Source organism: Phocoena phocoena, chromosome 2 (assembly GCF_963924675.1).
Source record: "Phocoena phocoena chromosome 2, mPhoPho1.1, whole genome shotgun sequence".
In the NCBI taxonomy this organism is placed as follows: domain Eukaryota; kingdom Metazoa; phylum Chordata; class Mammalia; order Artiodactyla; family Phocoenidae; genus Phocoena; species Phocoena phocoena.
Genome location: NC_089220.1, coordinates 9,201,490 through 9,224,412, shown reverse-complemented (window position 1 = coordinate 9,224,412; position 22,923 = coordinate 9,201,490). Strand labels below are relative to the sequence as shown.

General features: G+C 39.5%; 1 protein-coding gene across 1 annotated transcript in view; it reads right to left on the bottom strand.

The window, feature by feature from the left end:
• Positions 1 to 22,923, bottom strand: part of DICER1 (dicer 1, ribonuclease III) — a 40,540-nt gene that overhangs the window by 7,947 nt on the left and 9,670 nt on the right. Inside the window, 14 exon segments of the mRNA XM_065871075.1 lie at positions 1,729 to 1,884; positions 4,699 to 5,479; positions 6,445 to 6,620; positions 7,058 to 7,163; positions 7,442 to 7,624; positions 8,619 to 8,772; positions 8,973 to 9,186; positions 9,416 to 9,595; positions 11,837 to 11,976; positions 12,647 to 12,722; positions 13,695 to 13,827; positions 16,394 to 16,548; positions 17,116 to 17,358; positions 18,592 to 18,724. Of these exon segments, the coding sequence (XP_065727147.1) occupies positions 1,729 to 1,884; positions 4,699 to 5,479; positions 6,445 to 6,620; positions 7,058 to 7,163; positions 7,442 to 7,624; positions 8,619 to 8,772; positions 8,973 to 9,186; positions 9,416 to 9,595; positions 11,837 to 11,976; positions 12,647 to 12,722; positions 13,695 to 13,827; positions 16,394 to 16,548; positions 17,116 to 17,358; positions 18,592 to 18,724 (2,830 nt within the window).

Here is a 22,923-nt window from a genome sequence, read left to right as displayed (position 1 = left end):
TTACACTTTCCCAAGGTAACGTGAGATGTTTTTGACTAGCTGGTCCTTAGGAAAAAAAGGCCAAATTGCAACTAAAAAAAAAAAATAAAGACTAAATAATATTTGTAATTTAAAAAAATCCTTATGTATCTTTAGTAAGATGCTATCATAACCAGACACTGGCAAAACTCACAACAAAGGCTGGGTTTTATCAACAAACAAGCTGTGTGATCTTGGGCAAAGTTCATTAGTGCCTTTGGGTTTTGGGTTTTTTTTATCTGCAAAATAGTGGGAGTCTACCTCACTAAATGGTTTCCAAGAGCATTTCAAGCTCTCAAAAAAAAAAAAAACGAAAAAAATACCCCCAAAAAAAACAAACACAAACAAACAAAAAAAAGCAAAACCACCAGCACGAAACTCCTTTTACAGTTCAAGTTCACTTTCCACCTGCGTTATTCCCACCTTCGGCATCTGTGTGCAAAGCTTTCACTTAAACCTATCTGCTGAGGAGCAAGGCAGGTAGAACAGGAATGGATCCAGCATATGCTTTCCAATATCATATAATGGTCCATTTCAAGAAGTAGAAATTAGTAAATGAAAATATAAACAGTATTTAATGTATTCTAAGAACCAAAGTGCCAGGTCATTTGAAATGTTAAGGAAAATAACTTTATGTTGTATCTTAAAATAAAAAAATTTTTTTTAATTAAAAGGACACGCTAACATCACCTCTATGCTAATTTTTTTTTTTTTATTTAAAGAACCAATGATACTATGAAACAGGATTTATAAGGCAGGATATGTGTTACTGGAATGTTTTGCAAAGAAATGCAATATTTCCTCTAAAGTTCTCAAAATCTTACACATCTTCCTCTAAGGTTCTATTTCTAAATTAATAACATATATAATTTTTCTAACCCAACTTGCATTAAAATATTCTCTTAATGCTTTTCCAGATAAGTTCAATTTCTGTAGTAAGTCGAATACTGCACGAGTTAAAAATATACTCAATGAGTAAGTAAAAATCAAAACAGAGTCACAGAGCATGCTACCTGGAAATGAAGTAACAACGAGCCAGTTTATCATTAGTGCAAAATAAATGCCTGAAAAACGAAACTGCCCGCGAGATGGCCTCCCAGCTAACCACACTGGACAGGCTGCTTCCACAGCTCTCCGGCTCGCAAGGCCCTCCGAGGTGCCCTCTGGTGGCCTTCGAGACAGGACAAAATGAAGCAGCTGCAGCTAACGTTTGGAGACTTAAAGTCATTGGCAAGATCTTAAACTATTTCCAGAAAACTACCTTTATGTATTTTTTTTTAAGGTCACAAGAGGAGAAATAGTCCTGAAAAAGCCCTGAGCTGCAAAAGCAAAATTTTACTGAAATTACTACACATACAGATCGGAGATCATAGGTCACTGAAAAGTCATTTCACTGAACGGAGCTAAGGATCTACAATAAATCGTAATACGTAATATTAAAGTGAAACGTTACAGAGCTTTGCTTTTTTTTTTTGGAGTCACAGCATCAGATACTCTATTGCCTTTGGAAAAGGAAGATCACAGAAATTGTTCTCCGTCAAAATTACAACACTTCTAAATTCATGAAAAGACATCTGTTTAAAGGAATTCATTCAATATATTGAATTTCTACTCTACTATAAACACACCAGGGAAAAGAAACAAAAAATTAATAGAACAAGACTCTGCCCCTCACCAGAAAATAAATCCATCCAGTTACCAAAAACTTACTATTTCATCTTTTTCCCATTTCTCTGTGTTACTTTTGTCTTGATTTACTACATAACCAGGAGGAAGCCAATTCACAGGGGGATCAAATATTGACACCACCATGCGGCTGGGCAGCCCCTTCTTTTTTCCAAGCCGATACAGATTACAGTTGCTGACCTTTAGCAGAAAAAATTTATAAGATACTTATCCATGAACAGTCACTGCTGAAATTCACATAAGGCATTAACATAATTTTTTAGCTAAATATTCTTCATATTCCATAACTGGTCATCAATTATTCAGACTGTATAGTTTCTCTACCTCTTCATGATAGGAAATATTAAATTCTCATGTAATCTGATGATATAAAATTCAAACTGTTAATTGGGACTATCAAAATAGAAAAGAGTGCAATTCCACATTAGGTCCAAGATGTCACAATATTCTCAATGAAATAAAAGGAGGAAATACCATAAACTCTAGCTATAAAGTGAAAATTGGCACTGAACTGAGCTAAAATAATTTTATGTTCCTAGAACCTAAGCTATGAATATGATTTCGACGGCAATGCTTTCTCAAATATTATTCCTTAGTTTTGGATGGCATTTCAAGATGTTTTGTTCAACCATTTTAAAATAGAGCAAAAGGCAATAAAGAAAAGCTCCATGTTTACTGTCATCAATAAAACAGCTTTACTGTCTACCCTCTAGTCTGTTTCTCCTAAGGCCTCCATCTCCTCCTTAATTTACTCAAATCCATGTTTCCATCTCATTTTTACTTGGAAACCAAGGTCTAGAACGGTCAATCTCATTTTCATTTTCTAAAAACTGGGTTCCTTTTTATTTAAGTACTTCATGAGCCCTTTTTCCACGTAACTCAATATCCCTGAACAAGCACCCACGTCGGAGAGGCGCTGGCGGGCAGCGAGGCAGAGGAGCGGTCCCTGGAGCCCGCAGGCTGGGCCGGGAGCCCCCCATGACGCTCACTCTGGGCCGAAGCCCTTTCCCACGCCGCCTGCACGGCTTAAGTACACGCTGGCTTCCCTTTCCACACCATGGGAACACAGCATCACAGATGCCAACAAGAGGGTAAAGTACGACAGGGGCGTGAAAGGGACAGAAATCACATTCAAAGTCAGCAGAAATGGTCCGCCGGGTGGAAAAGGAAGAAGAGCTCAGTAAGGGCCCACGTGAGGCACAAGGTGGGGCAGGCAGAGCTCAGCCCGCAGAAACGGGGCGAGCAGCGGGGAAGGAACGACAGCAGGTGTGTGCGCAGGTCCCGCGAAGGACAGCCAGGGGCGGCAGCCCGGCCAGGACCCTTGGGGGCGGGGGGCACCCTGAAAGGGTCTTCACCACCGTGCTGCGGGAGCGACAGGGATTTCTGCAGCATGTAAGGAGTCAGAGCTTTCTGAGAAGATGATGGATGAACTTTCAAAAAGGAAAAGAATTCCCTTCTTACCTAGGAGTGTGCTGTTGCTTTGTGCTCATTCTCAGCCTCTGATACTTGCTTCCTGCAGCCACCCCTGGGAAATCTCATTTGTTCTCAATTATCACTCTCACGAAGACTGTTTCCCCAGACTGCACCTAAGTCCTAAATTCTTAATTACCTGAACATTCCACTTCCTAGGCCATGAGGTCTAAAAACTCTAGCCCCAACTCTTACTCCTATACTTCTGTCTTCCTCAGCACCAGCCCCGTCAGCAGCCCCAGCCGCTATGGCCGTTAGTTCTGCGTCACCCTCTCTACCGGGAGGCAGCAGAGAAGAGTGGGCGAGGCTATGGGCTCTGGCCTCGGTCACGCTCCCGACCATCCCAGACTAGCTGGATGACCTGCACGAGCCAATGAAACTCCCTAGGCAAGAGTTTTCTCAACTGCAAAATGGGGACATGTCATCTACCGCTGAGGGGCACGCTGAGAAGACTGGAAAGAGCAGGTGTGTAGAACACTCAGTGCAGTGCCTAGTGTTACAGACAACTTCAGAGGGAGGTCAGCGTAGTGGTCAAGAGCAAGGTCTCTAAAGCCAGACTGTCTAGGCCGTGCCACGTACTTGCCATGTTAACTTGAACAAGGTAATCTCTCCTGCCTCAGTATCCTCAGCTATAAAATGGGGATGACTGAAGTACACACAATCACAAAAAAAATAAAATAAATAGAAGTATACAGAATTAAATCAGGTAATTAATATATGTAAGGTGACGAGGGTAGTGTCTGGCTAGAGTAAGTACTCGCAGGTGTCGGCTAAGAACCTCATCGCCTCTGAAATCTCACTCCCCTCAGTGCTTTCCTTGCTGCCAGACTCTACATCTGTCTCATTTTCCACTTAAGCTTAGACTTCTCCAAAGGCCCAAATGATCACTCAGCTTGGTTAGTTTTGCTTTTCAACTCATGCCGCATTCTGCTTCCAGCCTGACCATTTAAAACTACCGTATTAATATTAATAGTCCCTTACACAAGAAGTACCCTCAACATGCACCTCATTCAAAACAGTGCCGACTCTTTGGCCTGGCACTGAAGATCCTCCATAGTACAGCTTCAGCCCACCCGCCTTTTTAAGTCTTTTCTCGGATCTTTCCACACTTTCCCCACAGTTTATTCACCGAGTCCTGACACGCTCTGCCATATGTTCCCTGTTTACACACTACAAACGCACCTCTTCTGTTAACGCCTCCCCTGATCACAAGTGATATTCCTTCCTTCTGAGCGCTTAGCAGTTTTGTGTGTTACTTGTCAAGCAGGTGCATGGCGCCTTGTGACATCTCTTTTATCATCATTTAAATATTTATCTTCGTTACTTTTCTTCCCTCAATCTTAATTCCACGCTAAATTTAGTGTCACTCCCACGGGGGTACAGAGGAGGCTCCAGCTGCCCTGTCGGGTGTGGCAATCCCTGCGGTAACACTTTCCTCATCCTCTGAAATTTATCCGATGCTTGAGACCACTTCTATGCACGCTGAGTAATACAACTGCTCAAAATCAAAGGACGCTTTCTTACCTTTTTGCTTCTCATATAGGAAAGGCGGCCCTCGTGAGCATCGGGATAAGTGCAAAAGAGATACGTGGTGATGGCATGCTTTAGAAAGGAGTCGCCAAGCATTTCGAGCCGCTCCAGGTTAAATCCATCACTAGCATTTGAAAGGGTCAAAGCCTGAAGAATAAGTCCAGGGTTTGGGCCAAGCGTTCTCGAGGAGTACCCGGGAGAAGGGTTCTGCTCAGAAGCCGTCCTGTCCGTGAGCGCCTTACCAGTCTCTGTAGTACCAGGCACGGCGGCCATCGTGGGACTTCCATCTGAGGTAGATTTGTTAGCATTTCCATCAAGGTATTTATTACTCAGTAGAGTACATTCATCGCTGGGCTTGGGCTGGTTCTCATAATTGTATAAATTCTGAACGGGATATGAGGTAGTTGGTTGTACAGGTATTTCCTGCTTGTAGTAATTCAGATGGTTTCCTTGGCAAAAGTCTCTGTTAGCTAAATCGTAACTGCCATTGGCGAGATTTTTATTGTAAGAAAGACCATTAATTGCTGTCAGATCTGTTGAAACTTCGATTTGGAGCTTACCAGGTGACTCGAACAGCGTTCTGCAGTTCACAGGCACGTGGTCGTGACTTTCTAGACAGGAGGTTCTGTTAGCACCTTGGCGCGCAGCGTTTTCAAGGACGACGACTGTGCTGAGCTTACAGGGATTCTCATTTTCAGCTGAAGAGGAGTTAGCGACTGAGATGAAAGACTTGCTGTCAATAGATTTTTTCCACCCGAAGTCCAAGTTGGGGTATCTGCAAAGACATTTTTATAGCTTTTCATCAGATCCTTCAAAAAGGCTAGGCTTAGAGCAAGAGCAATTTGAGTAAAAATTAAATAAATGAAGATCCCTATAAATATACTCCTACCTTAGAAGATAAGTAAGTCTCCAAGGCAGAAATCAACACACCTGGAACTCTGCACAGTGTAAACCATCAAGTGGGACATGGGTCTCTGCACGCTGTAGGGCTTAGCTCGTGAAGCCTGGGGCCAGCCTACGGGACCTAGAGCCACCGACTGCGAGGGCTGGGACCCGAGGCCAACAAGGTAACTAGCTGGGTAACCTGGGATAACTTACTTCATGTCTCCGTACCTCAGCTTCCACACCTGGAAGAGGAACTAACACCTCTTACACCACAGGATCCTAACAATGAAATCACCTGACATGAGCTACAGCATTTAAGCCAGTGTCTGACGCTGCAGTAAGTACTCAATAAATGCAGGCGTGATCACTGCTATTATAAAGTTCCTCATTTCCTGAACCATCTTGGTCTTGCCAACTGGCTGATTTCTTTAGAATGCAGAGTCCTGACAGATGAGAAGAAAATAATGAAGACAAAGACCACACAGAGGCAGCTGCTCTTTCATGTACATTTGATGTTATAAAAAAAGGAAGCGTCTTAAAATGTCAGCAGTGGCAAACAACTGTTTTCATTTTCACTTTAACTGCCATCTCTGAAGGGGGAATGACTGTTTTTGACCTCAGGCTCTCCTCTCCAGCTGTAACTTCCCAAGAATGTTAGACTCATTGACCCAATGTATAGATTTTCACTTATGAGTCAAGCGATGCATTTATTTCACGTATTAGATAGGCATCCACGTTTTCTTTCTAATCTTTTAAAAATTATTCTACATACAATTAAAATGTGAACTTAATTCTGCTCCTCTGCCAGCAGGACCTCACGAGCCGAGCTCTTCCTGGCCCACAGCACAGGCGTACCTAAAATCCGCGGGCAGTGACCTCACTCCCACACCAGCGTCGCCGGCTGTCTGCGCCCTTAGCTCCTCTGCGGTCAAAAGGCAGTGAAGGCGATAAAGTATGCTGGGGAGACAAACCGCTTTTCTCCACAGTGATGCTGGAATTGGATGTATAGCACAGAGTTCTGGAACCAGTATCTTTGAGTAAGCAAAAATGTGGATAAATATAAATTGTGGATAGACAAATAGAGAGCAGACACACAAGAGAAGAAAAAATAAAACTTAAGGCCAATTTCACTAACGAAGAAAGACAAAAATCAAAAACACTAGCAAAAAATCTTAAAAATATTCTTTAAAATAACCCTTTAAGGAAAATGGGATTTATCCTAGGATTTACATGGATGATTTCATGATATAATTGCTATCAGTGGATCAAGTATAAAAGCCAAACCTCTCACACTTACCAAAAAGACATTCAAATGGAAGTCAATACATCATATTAATTAAAGCCAAACAAAACCTAAGGGTTGGGCAACTTCCAGAAACCTCACGAATCACTCAATTCACTTGATAAAATAAAATTCAAACTTATCTTTCAAAACATTAAGTTATGCTAGTCACAATTAACTCACTACCTGTTTATTCTGCAGACTTTCCCATTTGGCTTTCCTCTTTTCAGCACTGCTTAGAGGAAGAGCTTTCCCCTTCTGATTCAAATGGCGAGGTGTCAGAAGATTCAGTCTATAGAAATTTCAAAATAATTTGATCAAACAGACAAAAACAAGTACACTCTCACAGTGGTTCTAAAACTTCAGTGTGTCTACAAGTCACCTGAAGAGCTCATTTAAACTGCAGACCGCTGGGCCACACTCTGGGCAACTCTGTGTGCAAAGGACCTCCTGAGTTCAGAGCCCACATACAGGTGGGCTGTGTGGACTGTGAACCTCCACATCTGCCTACTGACCTCTGGAAATAATGCCACAAGTAAAATCAAAACGTCATTTCTAGAGCTCCTTTACCTTGAAGATGTGTGGTCCACATCCAGCAGCGGCTGGTTGAGATTGGTCAGGTCAAGGTTATACTTTGTTTTATAATATTCTGCAAAAGTTTCATATTCAGGGGAAGGAAATTTACTCAGGGGGGTAAGATCAGTGTACACATCAGCTACATAAAATCGATGAGGCTGATCAAAATTGCGGTATCTAAAAAGGAAAAACAATCAGTGACTTTCTGGTTTAAATCAACTATTCTCAAGACACAACTGCTTTTAATATGCATTAATGCAAATTATTTGATTTTAAAGAGTTCGAAAAGGTTAAAAATAAGTAACATTAAAGAAACTTCAATTCTAAATAATACATTTCAAGTGAATTTAAGACGAGAAGAACTACATTTATATCAAGTAAAAACTGACTCTCCCCCTTCCCCTATTTTACTACTGTCCTTGTTCTAAATATCTATACTTTGATAACACATGAAAGCTAAATGGCACCTTTAAGTATCTCTTAATTTCATCAGTATAAATAGTATAGAAAACTTTCAATATCTCAACAACCAAGTAAATACTGTGTATATTCCTAACGCTAAACATGAAAGACACTCGCCACATAAAATGTATTACTGCGGCATTTATGATACTGATAGGTTGGTGTTAGCTAACATTTAAAATATGGCTTTGAAGTACACAAAGAAAAAAGAAAACAAAAACAAAAACCAAAGACTGAACTGCAGCCAGTACTTTAATTCTTTAAAAAGTGCAATGTTTAATTTTATTGATCAAAAACTCCATCCCCTAAATTTTTACAAAATAAGAAACAAAGCATAGTAATTTACTGTTTTCACTGCACTTAATAACACTATGCATTTTAACAATTCTAATAAACCATTATTTACACCCAAATTCTTTAAGACTTTGGGGATTAAAAGGATGGAGCTTCTACGAAGAAAGACTACCAACATCATTCAGAAGATCTGACCTTCACAAAGTCAAATCCCTTCATCAACAGTGTTTTGGGTTTTGTTTTTGTTTTCTAAGTAAGTAAACTGAAGAGAACAGGTCCACCATGGAGAGACACCTATATTTTCTACTAGTAACATCAATGCCAAAGTCACAGGTCACTTACATTCCCCATATGAACAAGGGAATCTTCTGAAACGAAGTATCACCACCACTTAGCCTTCCTCTTAAAGTCTTACCTTGGAATGATAACTGCATCTTGGTAATCTTCTAATTTAAAAACAAAGGGAGTTTCTTTTGAATACTTTGTACTGGGAATGCCTATGCGAGCTTCGGATTTCTCGATATCTTCCATGAATTTAAAGTCAATGTCCAAAGTGCTGGAGTCATTAACTTAGGGAAGAAAAAGACCCTTTAGCTTGTTAAAATACAATAATACAGGTAAGATCCTTACTCAAGCTATATATTCATTACATGTGTCTAATTCAGAGTTATCAAAGATATTCCTGTAGTTTATACAATAAGCTCATTAAGCAACAGTTTCATTTTTAAGCTAGTATACAGAAACACTTTAGAGTCTGGGTCCTTCTTACCAACATTAAGAGGTAGAACACAGTATGCTGAGTCAGCGTCTGTGGGTTTAAATTCTAGTGCAGGTTTTTCAAGCCGAAGAATATGTGAGAATATATACTGGTGAAGTCTTGTAATCAACTCAAGCATTTGTAGAGATAACGTGAAACCAGACTTCTTCAACTCAATAGATATGGTAACCTCTCCAGAGCGTGTGTACACAGGAAAGTGCGGAATCTTAACAAAAAGAAAAATAATGCACCCCCAAGGTTAGCAGATGTTTCAGTCCATTACAAACATTTAACTTCAGAAAAGGAATGGTGCTTTGTATCAGGGGAACAGAAGAGATACCTTAATTTTAAAATATTAAACATTCTGAGGTAACAAAAGATAGTTAAAGTAGCTTTTCCTTTTTTTAAAAAAGAACAAGACAGTTCAACATAAACAGTTATTATGAAATGTCTACCTGAGGTATGGGTTTGGCTGTCAGTATTCCAAAGCATCTTGTGGTATCCTCAGGGGGATAAAGCTTCCGCCTTCTAAAGTTGAGTTCATCAGGTAAAGGTGTCGTTAGAACCATTCCTATCACATACAGGTAACAAGGCTGATCGGGCTTGGGGTAGCTATCCCTCAAACATTCTGGAATCTGGGATTGGGAAGAAAAATTAAGCATCAAGTTCAAGTGTATTAACCTCTTTTCCAGATGTCGGCAAGATAACAAACTTATTCCTGGCTTTACTAAAAGCTGATGAGAGAAAACTGAGAAAATATCCAAGGCAGGAGACCTCCCAATTTCTTAACCTCACTGGAGAGTCGGCACTTCTGGGTCTGCAAAAGTATATAAAACCGTCAAACACTGCAGGGTCTTTCAACACAATACTGTGCATTTGATCTATTCCTTTTGACTAGAGAACAAACTCTTTTCTTTCTTGGGTTTCTTAGCCTTTACTCACTTGTAGACTAGCAGAAAATCAAGGTAGCCAAATTTTTTAAATCCCATGTATCCTGAAACTCAAAGATGACCTTTATTAACACTGTGACATACTGTATCATCTTCCAGACTTTTTCTGGAATAAATGTATACATTCCAGAATAAATGTATATAAACATACACACATACATATTTTTCACTACAAATGGAATCACAAAAAAAAGACTGTATCATAACCTGATTTTTATCTCCAGTTACTACAGTGAGAACATCTTTCAGGGTCAATACAAATCAGTATCATTTTTAATGGCCACCTCATTGAAGGAGTAAACCATGACTTAAACTAAGATTGCTTCTGAACTTTCAATAATCATACAACCTCACCCAATAGTCTTGCAGTTTCTGAGGCTCAATAACATAAGTAATTATGCCCACAGTTAAAAGGTACAGAAATGCTGGCTATGGGATAGTTATAGTTAATAGAATATCAGATAATACAGAATGCACCTATTAATTAAACAGGATGCAAAGCAGTACTATGCTTCTCAAAACACTTATTGGTGATAACATATGATGTCATATGAAACCAGTCCAGTAATCACTAGGATAAATGTTAGAGCAGGAAAACTGGTTATGAGGAAATAAGCATTTCAGAAAATCGGATAACTTAATTCATGATTTTTGAAAAACTGACAGGATTTTGAATCTTGAAAATGCTTAGCTGGGTGCAAACTTTTTAAAAAAGTAAAAACTCAATAAAACAAAAAAATAAAACAAAAAAATCATACGTTTAGGCCAAGATCAAAGTACACAGCAAATTTTTGCTTCTGTTTGGGGTTTTTATAAGGTAAAAATATTGACAAATATTTTTTAAATAAGTGTTTCAGCCCAGTATGGTTACAGCTAGAACTATGCCACAGATCCAGCTAGACACAATACATTGGAAAAACTAATTTTAACTCCAGTCTAGCCACATCCTAACTCCCGACAAGTAACTGTGCTTGCACCTGCTGGTGTGCCCCTCATCTGGATGGGCACTTGCCTGTTTTATCATACACACCCTCTATGTTTTAGCTCCGAACATAAGGTAAAGCAAGAACCTTGACACAAAAGTGAATGAAACAAAGAAAGTCCCTTTAAATGAAATTAACACACTCTGGATAGAATCTGATAGATGAAATTGAGCTATTTGTAATGAGGTGGATAGACCCAGAGTCTGTCATACAGAGTGAAGTAAGTCAGAAAGAGAAAGACAAATACCGTATGCTAACACATATATATGGAATTTAAGAAAAAAAAAAAGTGTCATGAAGAACCTAGGGGTAAGAAAGGAATAAAGGCACAGACCTACTGGAGAACGGACTTGAGGATACGGGGAGGGGGAAGGGTGAGCTGTGACAACGCGCGAGAGAGGCATGGACATATATACACTACCAAACATAAGGTAGATAGCTAGTGGGAAGCAGCCCCATAGCACAGGGAGATCAGCTCAGTGCTTTGTGACCGCCTGGAGGGGTGGGATGGGGAGGGTGGGAGGGAGGAAGATGCAAGAGGGAGGAGATATGGGAACATATGTATATGTATAACTGATTCACTCTGTTATAAAGCAGAAACTAACACACCATTGTAAAGCAATTATACCCCAATAAAGATGTTAAAAAAATAAATAAAAAATAAAAAGCCAATAAGAAAAAAGAATCTGATAGATGAGTCCAGGAATCCTTTTGAGAAGAAAAACAAAAGCAATGTCTGAAATGAGAAAGAGTACACAGTGTCCACATGACAGCGAAGGGGCTGATCTGAGAGAAGCTGTGAACGAGGGAGGGCAACGAGCTGAGATCCAGAGTGGGCTAAATTACAAGGGTTTTGGAAGCCAAGCAAAGGAACCTAGACTTGATATAGCAAGAAATAAAGTCAGAAAGGCTAGATTTTTACTTGGTTCTAACCAATACTAACCGCTTTTGGGTAGCACTGTCTTCGTTTTGTGGAGCCTGGTCTTCCTGGAACACTGGTCTCTTCTTCGTCATGTAAATCAAGCTCTTCTTCGTATTTAACAGTCTCTTTCCCAACTGGCATCAAATGGTCATCCAGTTCGCCTGAGAAATGTAAAGAGAATTAACAAACAATCCTGATTTTGCCTCTCTGACTCATCAGTGAATAATCCAGAACAGCACTATGTTAGGAAGCAACTGGAAAAGTCATGAAAACTAAAGCATCTGTGCTTTTAATAATACGCAAGTTATCAGATGTGATACTTAAAGCAGTCTATTTTGACATTTGTATATTCAATATGATCAGGATTATAAATTCTGTTCTAAGATTAAAAAATAAAAACATGAACAGAAAAATAGCACATGTCATCCGCTTACAAATGCCACTGGAAAACGAGTCTTCCCATTAAAATAAAAAAGTTTTAATTTGTACACTAACATAGACTAATTTGAGACCGATACATTAAAACACAAAACACAAATGTTCATGATTCAACAGTTACTAGAAGACCTTTAGGTATTTATATACTGAAAAGAGGTCAGGAAACGGGAGCAAATAAATTGTAGCTGTTAAGCTGTGGAAAACAGAGCTCCTCCACCTTACACGGGATCTTCAGTTACACCATACTTACATCTGTCTTCACCGAAGCACACCAAGAGCAACAGGCTCACAGCCCGCATAATCCTTGGGCACCTATGAAGCCCTTGATGTGCTTTTGTTCTACAGTGTTTTTAACTTTATTTTTATTTACACGTGCCTTTCAAACACTCTTACCAATTTTGTGCAGTTTTTCACAGCAAATGAGAGCTACGACTCTTTCAGCCAATCGTATACAGCTCATTGGGGGACCCTGAAAGTAACAAAAAATGTGCCCATTATATATGCAAGAAGCTGTATTATCATTAGTGCGTAAAACATATATTAAACCTCTACCCCGAGATCTTTAAAGTTGAATTTACCAGAACAAAGTTTCGTTTTGAAAAACGTCAGCAAGTTTAAAAAAATCCTAATCTCCATAATTTGAAGAGCCATCTTTAAAAATCCTGCCCAGGGCTTCCCAGGTGGCACAGTGGTTAAGAATCCACCTGCCAAGGCAGGGGACACAGGTTCGAGCCCTGGGCCGGGAAGATCCCACATGCTGCGGAGCAACTAAGCCCGTGCTCCACAACTACTGAGCCTGTGCTCTACAGCCTGCGAGCCACAACTTCCAAGCCCGCGTGCCACAACTACTGAAGCCCATGCGCCTAGAGCCCGTGCTCTGCAACAAGAGAAGCCCCCACTCGCGGCAACTAGAGAAAGCCCATGCACAGCAACGAAGACCCAACACAGCCAAAAATTAATTAATTAATTAATTTTTAAAAAAAAAAGCCTGCTCAGTAAAACCTACATAGTTATAACTAAGATTTTACAATTTTGATGAATTTAAATTTTAGTAAGAATTTAATATATCAGTATTGAGACTAAGGACAGCAGTTACACAAAGGCTGATTTTCAAGTCAACGACAACCCAGATGCATTTAATGGATTCTGTGTCACTGTAGGTATCTAAGCCACAGATCAATGATTCTGCCAGAAATGTTTACAGTAGTAAGATCTTAAAGGAAACTTCAGGGGTCATCTAATCTAATTCTGGGAGTCTACGAATTATACAGTCTATTGAAGATTGGAACATACAGTTGACTACAAAAGAGATTTACAAATTTACTTTTTAAAGTAGATTTAAAGCCAAATTTACCTGTAACTTGCATAGCCTTAGAGAAGCTGAAAACAAATCTATCAATGACATATTTTAAGGCACAATCATTTCTTTTTCTAAACTTACAACAATGGAGGCTCGAAGAGGTGAGTTAATCGGCAGGTAAAGAGTTGAATAAAATGTACCATCAGGCAACTCTCGGGTTCTACATTTAGGAGCCAGGTGAGTAAACGGATCACTTGGTAATCTAGCACAGTATCTGTGAAGAAAAAGAAATTCGGATGCTGAGTCTACAACTGAGAAACAGAGGAAGAATTTTTTACTGATATTCACATTCTAAAGTTTGATTTTTTTATGCCCCTCTTGCCCTCTACTGGATTGGTGTTTGTATGTGGAGCCTGAGCTTCACTGCTTCAAACTTTCAATAAGATGGAACAGTACATTTATATCCATAATGGAACATTCTGCAATGATGTTCTTTCTGTATCTGTGCTGTCTGACAGGGAGGCCACTGAGCACGTGCAATGTGGCAAGGGCAGCGAAGGAACTAAATTGAAATTTGAATATAAATAGCCATACGCGTCTAGTGCTACGACTGGACTGTGCAGAAAGTACTGCTCAGAGCCCGTTAAGGGAATGACTGGCAGTGTTTGGTCCTTAATGACCTTACATTTGCCCACAACCGCTGGGGTCTATGCAAGGACGGCATCAGAAGCGGGCCCAGTGTTCACACAAAGGAGGGCAGCAGAACAAGACGGCCACCCAGCAGCAGCACAAGGAGAGCACTGCAAGCGGGACAAGAAGCCAGCCTCGAGGGAGCTGGGGCCCAAGTCAGGAGGGTGCTGGGACAGGAAGCCAACCCAGTGGGGGTCAGGACACACGCAAGGAGGGCAGCGGAATGGGCAGCAACCCTGCAAGGTCAGGACCTGTGCAATAAGGGCACCTAAACGTGGTGGCAGCCCTGCAGACTGCTACATATAGGGAGACTGAACAGTCAAGTAATTACTTTGAGGACAATGGGAATCAGATTCCTCACTATTAAAAAAGCCAGGAACAAAGATGGAAAAAAGGGAAGCTAGAATAAACCCTCTGGTGTCATGCTAAAAAATGGAGTTAACAACAGACAGGTAGTCAGGTACAGAAATAATTACAAACGTGTATTTATATAAATGTTTATATACACGTGTACGTGAATAGGTATAAACATTTTCTAGCTCCATCTACTAAACAGCCTGGTAGCAGTAATACTCCAGAGGCAATGAACACACCTAGTGCACAGATCTTGGTTTCTAAACACAACTCATTCTCCACTAAAAGGAACCAGGACCTTTTGGAGAAATAGCCAATATCTAGGCTGGGGCAGGGAAATTATGAGTCTAGAACATCTTAGTGTGCCATAAAATACAGAAATGTTCAAAGAATAATGGTGACATGTTAAAAAGACATAGAAGCTAGAACGAAGGGGCCCCCACCAGCCAAATTTTACACAATTTTAACAACAAAATAAATGACAGCAAAAGACTATAAATGACTGAATAAAACAGAAGCCCATTAGTTCACACTGGATAAAAAAATAAAAGGAACAAATAAACAGAGAGAAGAGAAAGCTCTTCCTCACAGTAAAACGACAACAAATACCAGAAAGACTAGTGCAATCGGAAAATCACCATTTTGCAGACATCACAGAAATAATCAATTCAGGCAAGAAATATCAATGGAGTACTGACGCTGATGGGTGAAACTGGGAAGAGGAATAAATTTCATATCATCTCAAAATACCTCCCCATGAAACAGTCACTAATTATAAAGGGGGAAAGGCAACTTTACAGTAGAGAAAGCTGGCAGACCTTACGTAAGTGATCAAAGTCACCACCATAATAAGAGGACAAATAAACACTGAGGGACCCCGTTAGAGAGAATGAAAGGAACGCAGCATCACTTCCATGATACGCTGGCCGAAAACACATAACCTGGGTCTAATCAGGAGAAAATATCAAATAAACCCAAATTGAGAAATGACTGGCCTGTCATCTTCCAAAGTTTCAAGGTCATTAAAGTCAAGGAAAGACTGAAGAATGGTTCCAGGTTGAAGGAGACCAGAGAGATGAGGAAAATGGGTACAACCCACGATCCTGGACTGGACCCTTTCACTCCAAGAACATTCTCATGAAACTTGAACGGGTCTCTCTGGGTGAAGGGTATATGTGAGTTCTCTGTAGTACTCTTGCAATATTTTAAAGTCTAAAATTGTTTCAAAATAAAAAGTTAAAAAGAAAATCTTATGTTTTCTGCTCCTTTATTTTGCCTCTGCACAAAATTTATCCTGATACATGATCTAGCTATGTATCTGCTTTTCTTAGTTCTTAGAAATGTTATCACCAACTCAGGACAAAGTAAAACAGAACATACCCCCCAAAAAAAAAGGTTAATTTATCATAATCTTCCATTACTGCTAATGGAAAATTCAACATCCACCAACATTCATGACACAAAACAAGTTTCAAGATTTATAAAAGAAGAGCTGTTAATTAATTTTCCTGCAAAATTAATTTCAATCTAATTAAAATACGCATGCCTTCATTATGTCAGCCTTGTCAATGAGAACTAAACATTTATTACTATGCAACACTGGTTTTGCCTTCTGACGAAAAAGAACAATGAACCAAAAAAGGCAACTTCTTTTCCTTCTCTCATCAAAGTATCACAGGCCATAAGCAGAAAGATTGGTGATTGTTTGCAAAAGGTAAACAACACAATACTTATAGGTTTAGACTTAAATCTCGCAATTCTCACAGGCTTTCCGTGCAAATGATTTGATGCCATACCTATTGATGTGTCCGATGGCCGTGTTGATTGTGACTCGTGGACCACCATCATCGGGCCTCAACACATATGGTGGGAACACATCATCATCATCCACAACAGGCTCAATGTCAGTCTCACCGGTATCAACTGACTTGGAACATTTGTTTCTCAAGATCTGAACATTTTAAAAACAGAACTTATGAAAACAAATGCTTTTTCTGCCATCAGTTGTCTGCTTCTGTACCTACAGAAAAAGCTCTCTTGACATGAAACACCTCTCCTAAATACACTGCAATACTCCACAGGTGCCTGCTGCTGAAAATTTCTCCTAATTAATCCTTTCCAGCTCCAATCATGTGGAGAAGTTCCCCATACAGGTAACAAGGCTTAAAAGGTACTGTACCTACCTACCTACCTACACACACACACACACACACACACACGTGATCCCCAGTCTTTCATGAGTATAGGGGCTATGTCATCACTCTCAAATCACTGCATCTCAAGCAATCAACTGTTACTACACTGTCCACATAAACAGTACACTTCCCAGGTCTTCTTCCCCAATAATCCATATGACCATTTTCACTGCTATTTTCCTGTAAAATACTGCTGGCTCTGTGTAATTACTCTCAACTTTCTAATAGTGTACACACTGCACAGCTCTGTTGAGACTAGTCTCTGAAGATAAAACTATTTCTAAACACATAAAAACAACTGAAAGATAACACATGAATCTTACCTTTTCAATAGCTTTGTATGTTTTAAGGTCCTCTTCAAAACTTTTTATTTTGTCTGTATCTGCTAACATTACATAATTAGAGATCGGTGCCCTCGCTCTTCCCTTAGATTGAACATAGGATCGATACTCTGTGGGCAGATCAAAACGAACCACCAAGTTGCATTTCGGTATGTCAACACCCTCCTCCACAATACTTGTTGCAATAAGCAGGTTGGTTTCATGTGCTCGAAATTTCCTAAGTACCTGAAAAAAAATCCACCAAGGATAGCAATTCTAAGAAATCTTCCAAAGAAAACAATGTAGTAAAATTAAGGGACAACTGTCATTTCTGACAATACTCTGAGCACGCTTAATCCAGGCCAGGCTGAAGATGACGATAACACCTCACAAAACTCGAGACGCATGAACACATGACGTTTTCAACTGAATATGACTTGAAAAATCCAAGTGCCTTTCTATTTTACAGAAGCACCCACAGACAAATCACAGCCTTCAAGATGAAGGCGCTGGCTTCTTTAATAACCAAAGTGACCAAACGAATCCCCTTCTGGAGTCCTGTTGCCATTCTGAGCCTCCGTAATGGGATCTTACGGCTGTGAGTTTGTGCCAACATCCCTCCAAAGATGTCAAAACTCTTTCACTAAAATCCCTAAATCACTCGGCATTAAAAATTACAAGCAAAGCATTACTTATTTTCTGGCATCTTGGGACACATTTAAGGGATCAGAAATGATTTTTTTTTAAAGTGAAAAATTTTTTCACACTAGATTTAAGGTAACATCATTTCCCAATCCAGAATAAGTTAAATACGAAAGTAAGTTGGGTTTTAGACTGATCTGTCAGACTCTGGCTGTTAGACTCCCCAAACCTGGAAGATTACCAAAGAGCTATCACAGAGAAATGACTTCAACGTGAATTATTCTGCTACTTTTAAGTTAAATAACAACTTTTAAATAAAAAGATTTTACTTGCAAGCTGGAACACTATATTAAGTTTTAGCATCTTTACAATGCTATTTCCTATATCAAAATCTTAAAAAGCATGAAAAAAATTAGGCCAAAATCTTTAAAATGTATTGTTATTTTTAAAGGATTCAACCAAGGCAGGACTTTAAGTAGAAAACAAAACACTTTCTAGGAAAACATTTCAGTTTGTTGCTTCAGAGTCGTATGGAGTCAACAGGAGTTAAGTTTACACAAGCTTTCTTTTTCTATAAAATGCAGTTGTGTGCCATCAGCCCAATAATGGAAAACAAAATGGGTGATGGCAATTAAGACACAGAACTGATTTTCCAGATAGATTCTCAACGTATGAATCACTATACAGCTACCGCAAAGGAGACGGCTAGTTTCTGCATGAACGAGTACTCTATATTCCCAAAAAATGCAGAGGAACTATGAAGAAAGGAAGTTCCTACGGGCAAGGTTTGTGTATGTTCTGAAAATTGTTATTGTACAATTATTTGAACTTAGTTACCTCTTCCTGCTTTCTGAATTCCGCTTCCATCTGTTTGTTGCGAGGCTGATTCTTTCCAATGCCATGTCCAGTTATAAAATTGCTGCTGATGTAAGCCAGCTCTGGATCTTGTTTGCCAGCTTCCTTTATCAATCTAAGAAAATTATACACATTTGGAAGTTAAGCACTGCTGAGGGAAAAAAATTTAAACTTCTGTTTCTAAGGTCTCCCTTAAAATGGAAATACATATCCTTTTGCCAACATACCTAACAAAATAGTCGGTTTTTTTTTTTTCAACTAGCTTAAAAAGAAATCACTGTCGCTCTTCTGAGTCGATCTGTGGACCAAATACTTATAACACCAAATACAGGGCTGATTTACACTGATGAATGAAATGGTCACAGTCCCTCAAACTTTCTAATTTGGCAGTGATGACCTTCATAGAAATGTGGCCCAGGAGGGGACAGCGCTAGGCAAAGAGGAACATGGATTCCGCATGTATTTTGGCTTTAGTCCAAGTCTTAATGAAAAAACCGCACACTCTTTCTCAGCGCACTTCCCTAAGCACACACACAGCTTGCAGCGATGGTCATGCCCTTGCGTCCACGGCCAAACTTACGCAAAGTACCAAATACCCCAAAGGAATACTTCATTCTCCTCTGCACACAGTAAGAGAGTTCCAGCTGTGCATGAAAAGAAGTGCGTTATTTCTTTTAGATTTACCCCAGCACTCTGTACCACTGGAAGCACGGCTCTAGGCAAAGCGATGCCTCCTGACAGGGCGAGAGAGAGTCATGGACATATACACACTAACAAACGTAGTAAGGTAGATAGCTAGGGGGAAGCAGCCGCAAGGCACAGGGATATTAGCTCGGTGCTTTGTGACAGCCTGGAGGGGTGGGATGGGGAGAGTGGGAGGGAGGGAGACGCAAGAGGGGAGACATATGGGAACATATGTATATGTATAGCTGATTCAGTTTGTTATAAAGCAGAAACTAACACACCATTGTAAAGCAATTATACCCCAATAAAGATGTTTAAAAAAAATAAAAATAAAAAATAATAATAATAATACAAAGCAAAAAAGGAATAAAAGTCCATGAAGAACGTAGCCTTGCCCCTTTAATTGAACCATTCAGACCCTGCATGGGATGTTAACATATCCAATCTTATAGCTGTTCACTCTGAGATTTAAAATAAGAAAGAAATTAACTTGTCTTCCTACCTTTCCCTCCAAGCAATTTGCCATCATCAGTCTCAAAAACTGAGCTACTTGAAAAGTGGTGGTTAAACTACTTTCTAAAATCTAAAAAATTAATTTTAAAATTGAAAAAAAAAAAGCGATGCCTCCATCCACTGCTAAGCATCTCCATTCCCAACACTCATGTCCCTGGGCAGGCCGCTGACCACGGTTCTGCATTAAAGGCCACTGAGCTTCGGCACTGCAAGGCCTAGAGAGTTCGCACCCCATCCTGTCAGGAAAGAGCACATACTCCCGAGCTCATCTCCCTTTCTGCCTGCACCTCTGTATTAACCCAGAAAGCTGGTCCCCTCAGACGGGTCCTCCACTAAGAAACGGGAAAAGAGCTACAGGACGGGCTCACATTACATGGGTGCAGAAGGTTAACAGTTAGTGTTGCCATTACAGCTATTTTGGAAATATCCACATTCAAAAACTCAGCACACAGGATAAATGGTTCCACACCTGACCTAAGCGATTCCATATGGTTCTTCTGAAGTCATACAACATAGTATAAATTCCTAATAGAAAATTGCATTTTTAAGTCAAACCATTCTTTTTTTTTTTTTTTCCCCCCAATAAGTACATGAAACAGGCTAATATCAAAGCCCTGAAAAAAACCTTGAAGGGCCATCTAGAATATCTTCCTGCCTCCAAATCAGTAAAACACTTGTGTGTCTAGGTTAGTTTGAGAGTCTGCTCTATAGTTCAAGTACTTAAAAAGTTCAAAATCAGAAACTTCTTTAATATGTTCCAAGATTCGTTTAGTTATCATAAACTTATGATGTCAGTAACAGAAAACAGTGCTACATGCAAAGAGCATGCCCCAAAATCTAAAATATGAAATTAATTATCTTAGAAATAATATATACTTCCACATTTTAGTTTATGTAAATTAGCATCAATTTGAACATAACAGAGGTTTAAAAAAATGCATTTCACGTTACTCCTAATTAGGTATACAATGTATTTCAATTTGCCTAAAAAAATAAATCTGGTAGACTTCAACTAGCTGGGAAACAGAAGCACTACAAGTACCTTTATTTCTCCTTAACCAGACTCTCACCAGGACTGCCGGGAAGAGAAGAAACAATCTGCACGTTAATTAAAAAAAAAGTCTCTCATAAGCAACGGCTGAATTCTATATACCTGTGCTGACAACGTTTAAAGAGAAAAATTTCTTGATCAGATAAATTTAAGAAATCCCTGCAAAGTTATGGGCTTCCAGAGAAACAAAACAAGGTCTACTGTTGGCAGGGAGCTTGTTACTGAGTAACACACACTGCCTAGAGACTTCACAGTACCACAGAATTGCTGGGACAGAGTCTTATTTGTTTCTTTTAATTTTATACTGAGTTTATGTGAGTTGTTCCACAAGCAAGCTGTTTGATAAAGAATGCTGTTCTCTAGTGCACAGAGTTTCTCAAACAATCTATAGCAAAGAACTGGTTATTTTTTTCCTAATTTCAAACTCACCCGAAAGCAAAATTTTTGTAAAATTCCACGAAAATTAACTACTAAGAAAATATAACTTTAAAAGCATTAAAATTCAACGGCCAATTGTATAACATTCAGCAGACATAAAAAACTAAGAGTTTATGAATATAACTGTATGACATTCAGAGGACAAAACTTACTCTTAAAACTAAGAGTTTATGCTTACCCTCCATCTCTGTATCTCACTCAACGCAGCTGGCACAGACTCACAGGTCACAGTGCATGTGTGTGTGCATACAGCCTCCCCAAGTACAATGTCAGGTGGTAAGACTGCCATTTTTATATCCAGTGTCTCTTATTAACAACCCAGTAAGAGAGGGAGGTATTATTACTCTTTTATAGATGAAGATGCTGAGACTTTAAAAAGGTAAATAACTTGCACAAAACATACACCTATAAAGTGAGTAGAAATAAAAGGAACCAGGGCTCCTTGGAGAGATGGCTGATCCTATGCAAGAAAAATACAAGATGAGCCTGGAACATCTTGTAGTGCCAGAAAGTAAGGAAGCGTTCAAAAAACAAAAGGATGAGGGCATGTCAAAGGGACACAGGAGCTAACCTCAAACAGCCCCCAACGGCCCAGGGTGGAACAACTTATACAGAACAAAACAAAACAAGACAAAAAACTAGTATCAGATTATAACCGAAGTATAAAATAAACAAACACGAGTTCATAATGATAAAAGAACATGATTCAACAAATATAAACAGATAAATAGGATAAAAGAGACACACTTGCCTTACAGAAGAATTTCTGTAACATACATATATAAGCCCCTCTCCAGGAATGAAACTGAATCCCTCCCTCCCCAGAATAAACTAGATTTGGTGACTTGCTTCCAAAGAATTAAGTAAGAAAAGAGAAAAACAATGACTTTACAGTGGAGAAAACTGGCAAACGCAATCATAATCACATGATGAAGTTTAACATCACCAGTGATGTTCTGTGTTAATACCATGAATCCCTCTGAGACGAAGTGACCAGAAGGGCACTTCACGTCTGTAGTATTCTTCCAAATCCTAAAACCCAGTCTAATCCTGAGAAAAACATCAGACAAATTCAAACTGAGAGGCCTTCTACAAACTATCTGATCAGTACTCCTCAAGAGTATCAAAGTCATCAAAAACAAGGAAAGAAGACGCTGTAACAGACCAAAGGAAATTAGGGAAATATAACAACTAAATGAACTCTGGTACACCTTGGATTAAAAAGAGGACATTAATAGGGATTTCCCTGGTGGTCCAGTGGGTAAGACTCTGCGCTCCCAATGCAGGGGCCTGGGATCAATCCCTGGTCAGGGAACTAGATCCCACATGCGTGCCGCAACTAAAGATCCTGCATGCCGCAACAAAGATCCCATGTGCCGCAGCTAGACCCAGTGCAGCCAAAATAAATAAATAAATAAATATATATATATACTTTTTTTTTTTAAAAAGAGGACATTAATGGAAAAACTGGTGAAAGTCACACAATGCTAGTAAATTACGCACTGAAAAGAGCTCTAGACTTGGAGAGTGGAAACCACTTTCTGCCACTTGATACTTGCATTACTTCAGGAGGTCACAAACTGAGTGTTATTTTCCTCATCTATGATATAGCAAAAACATCTACCTTC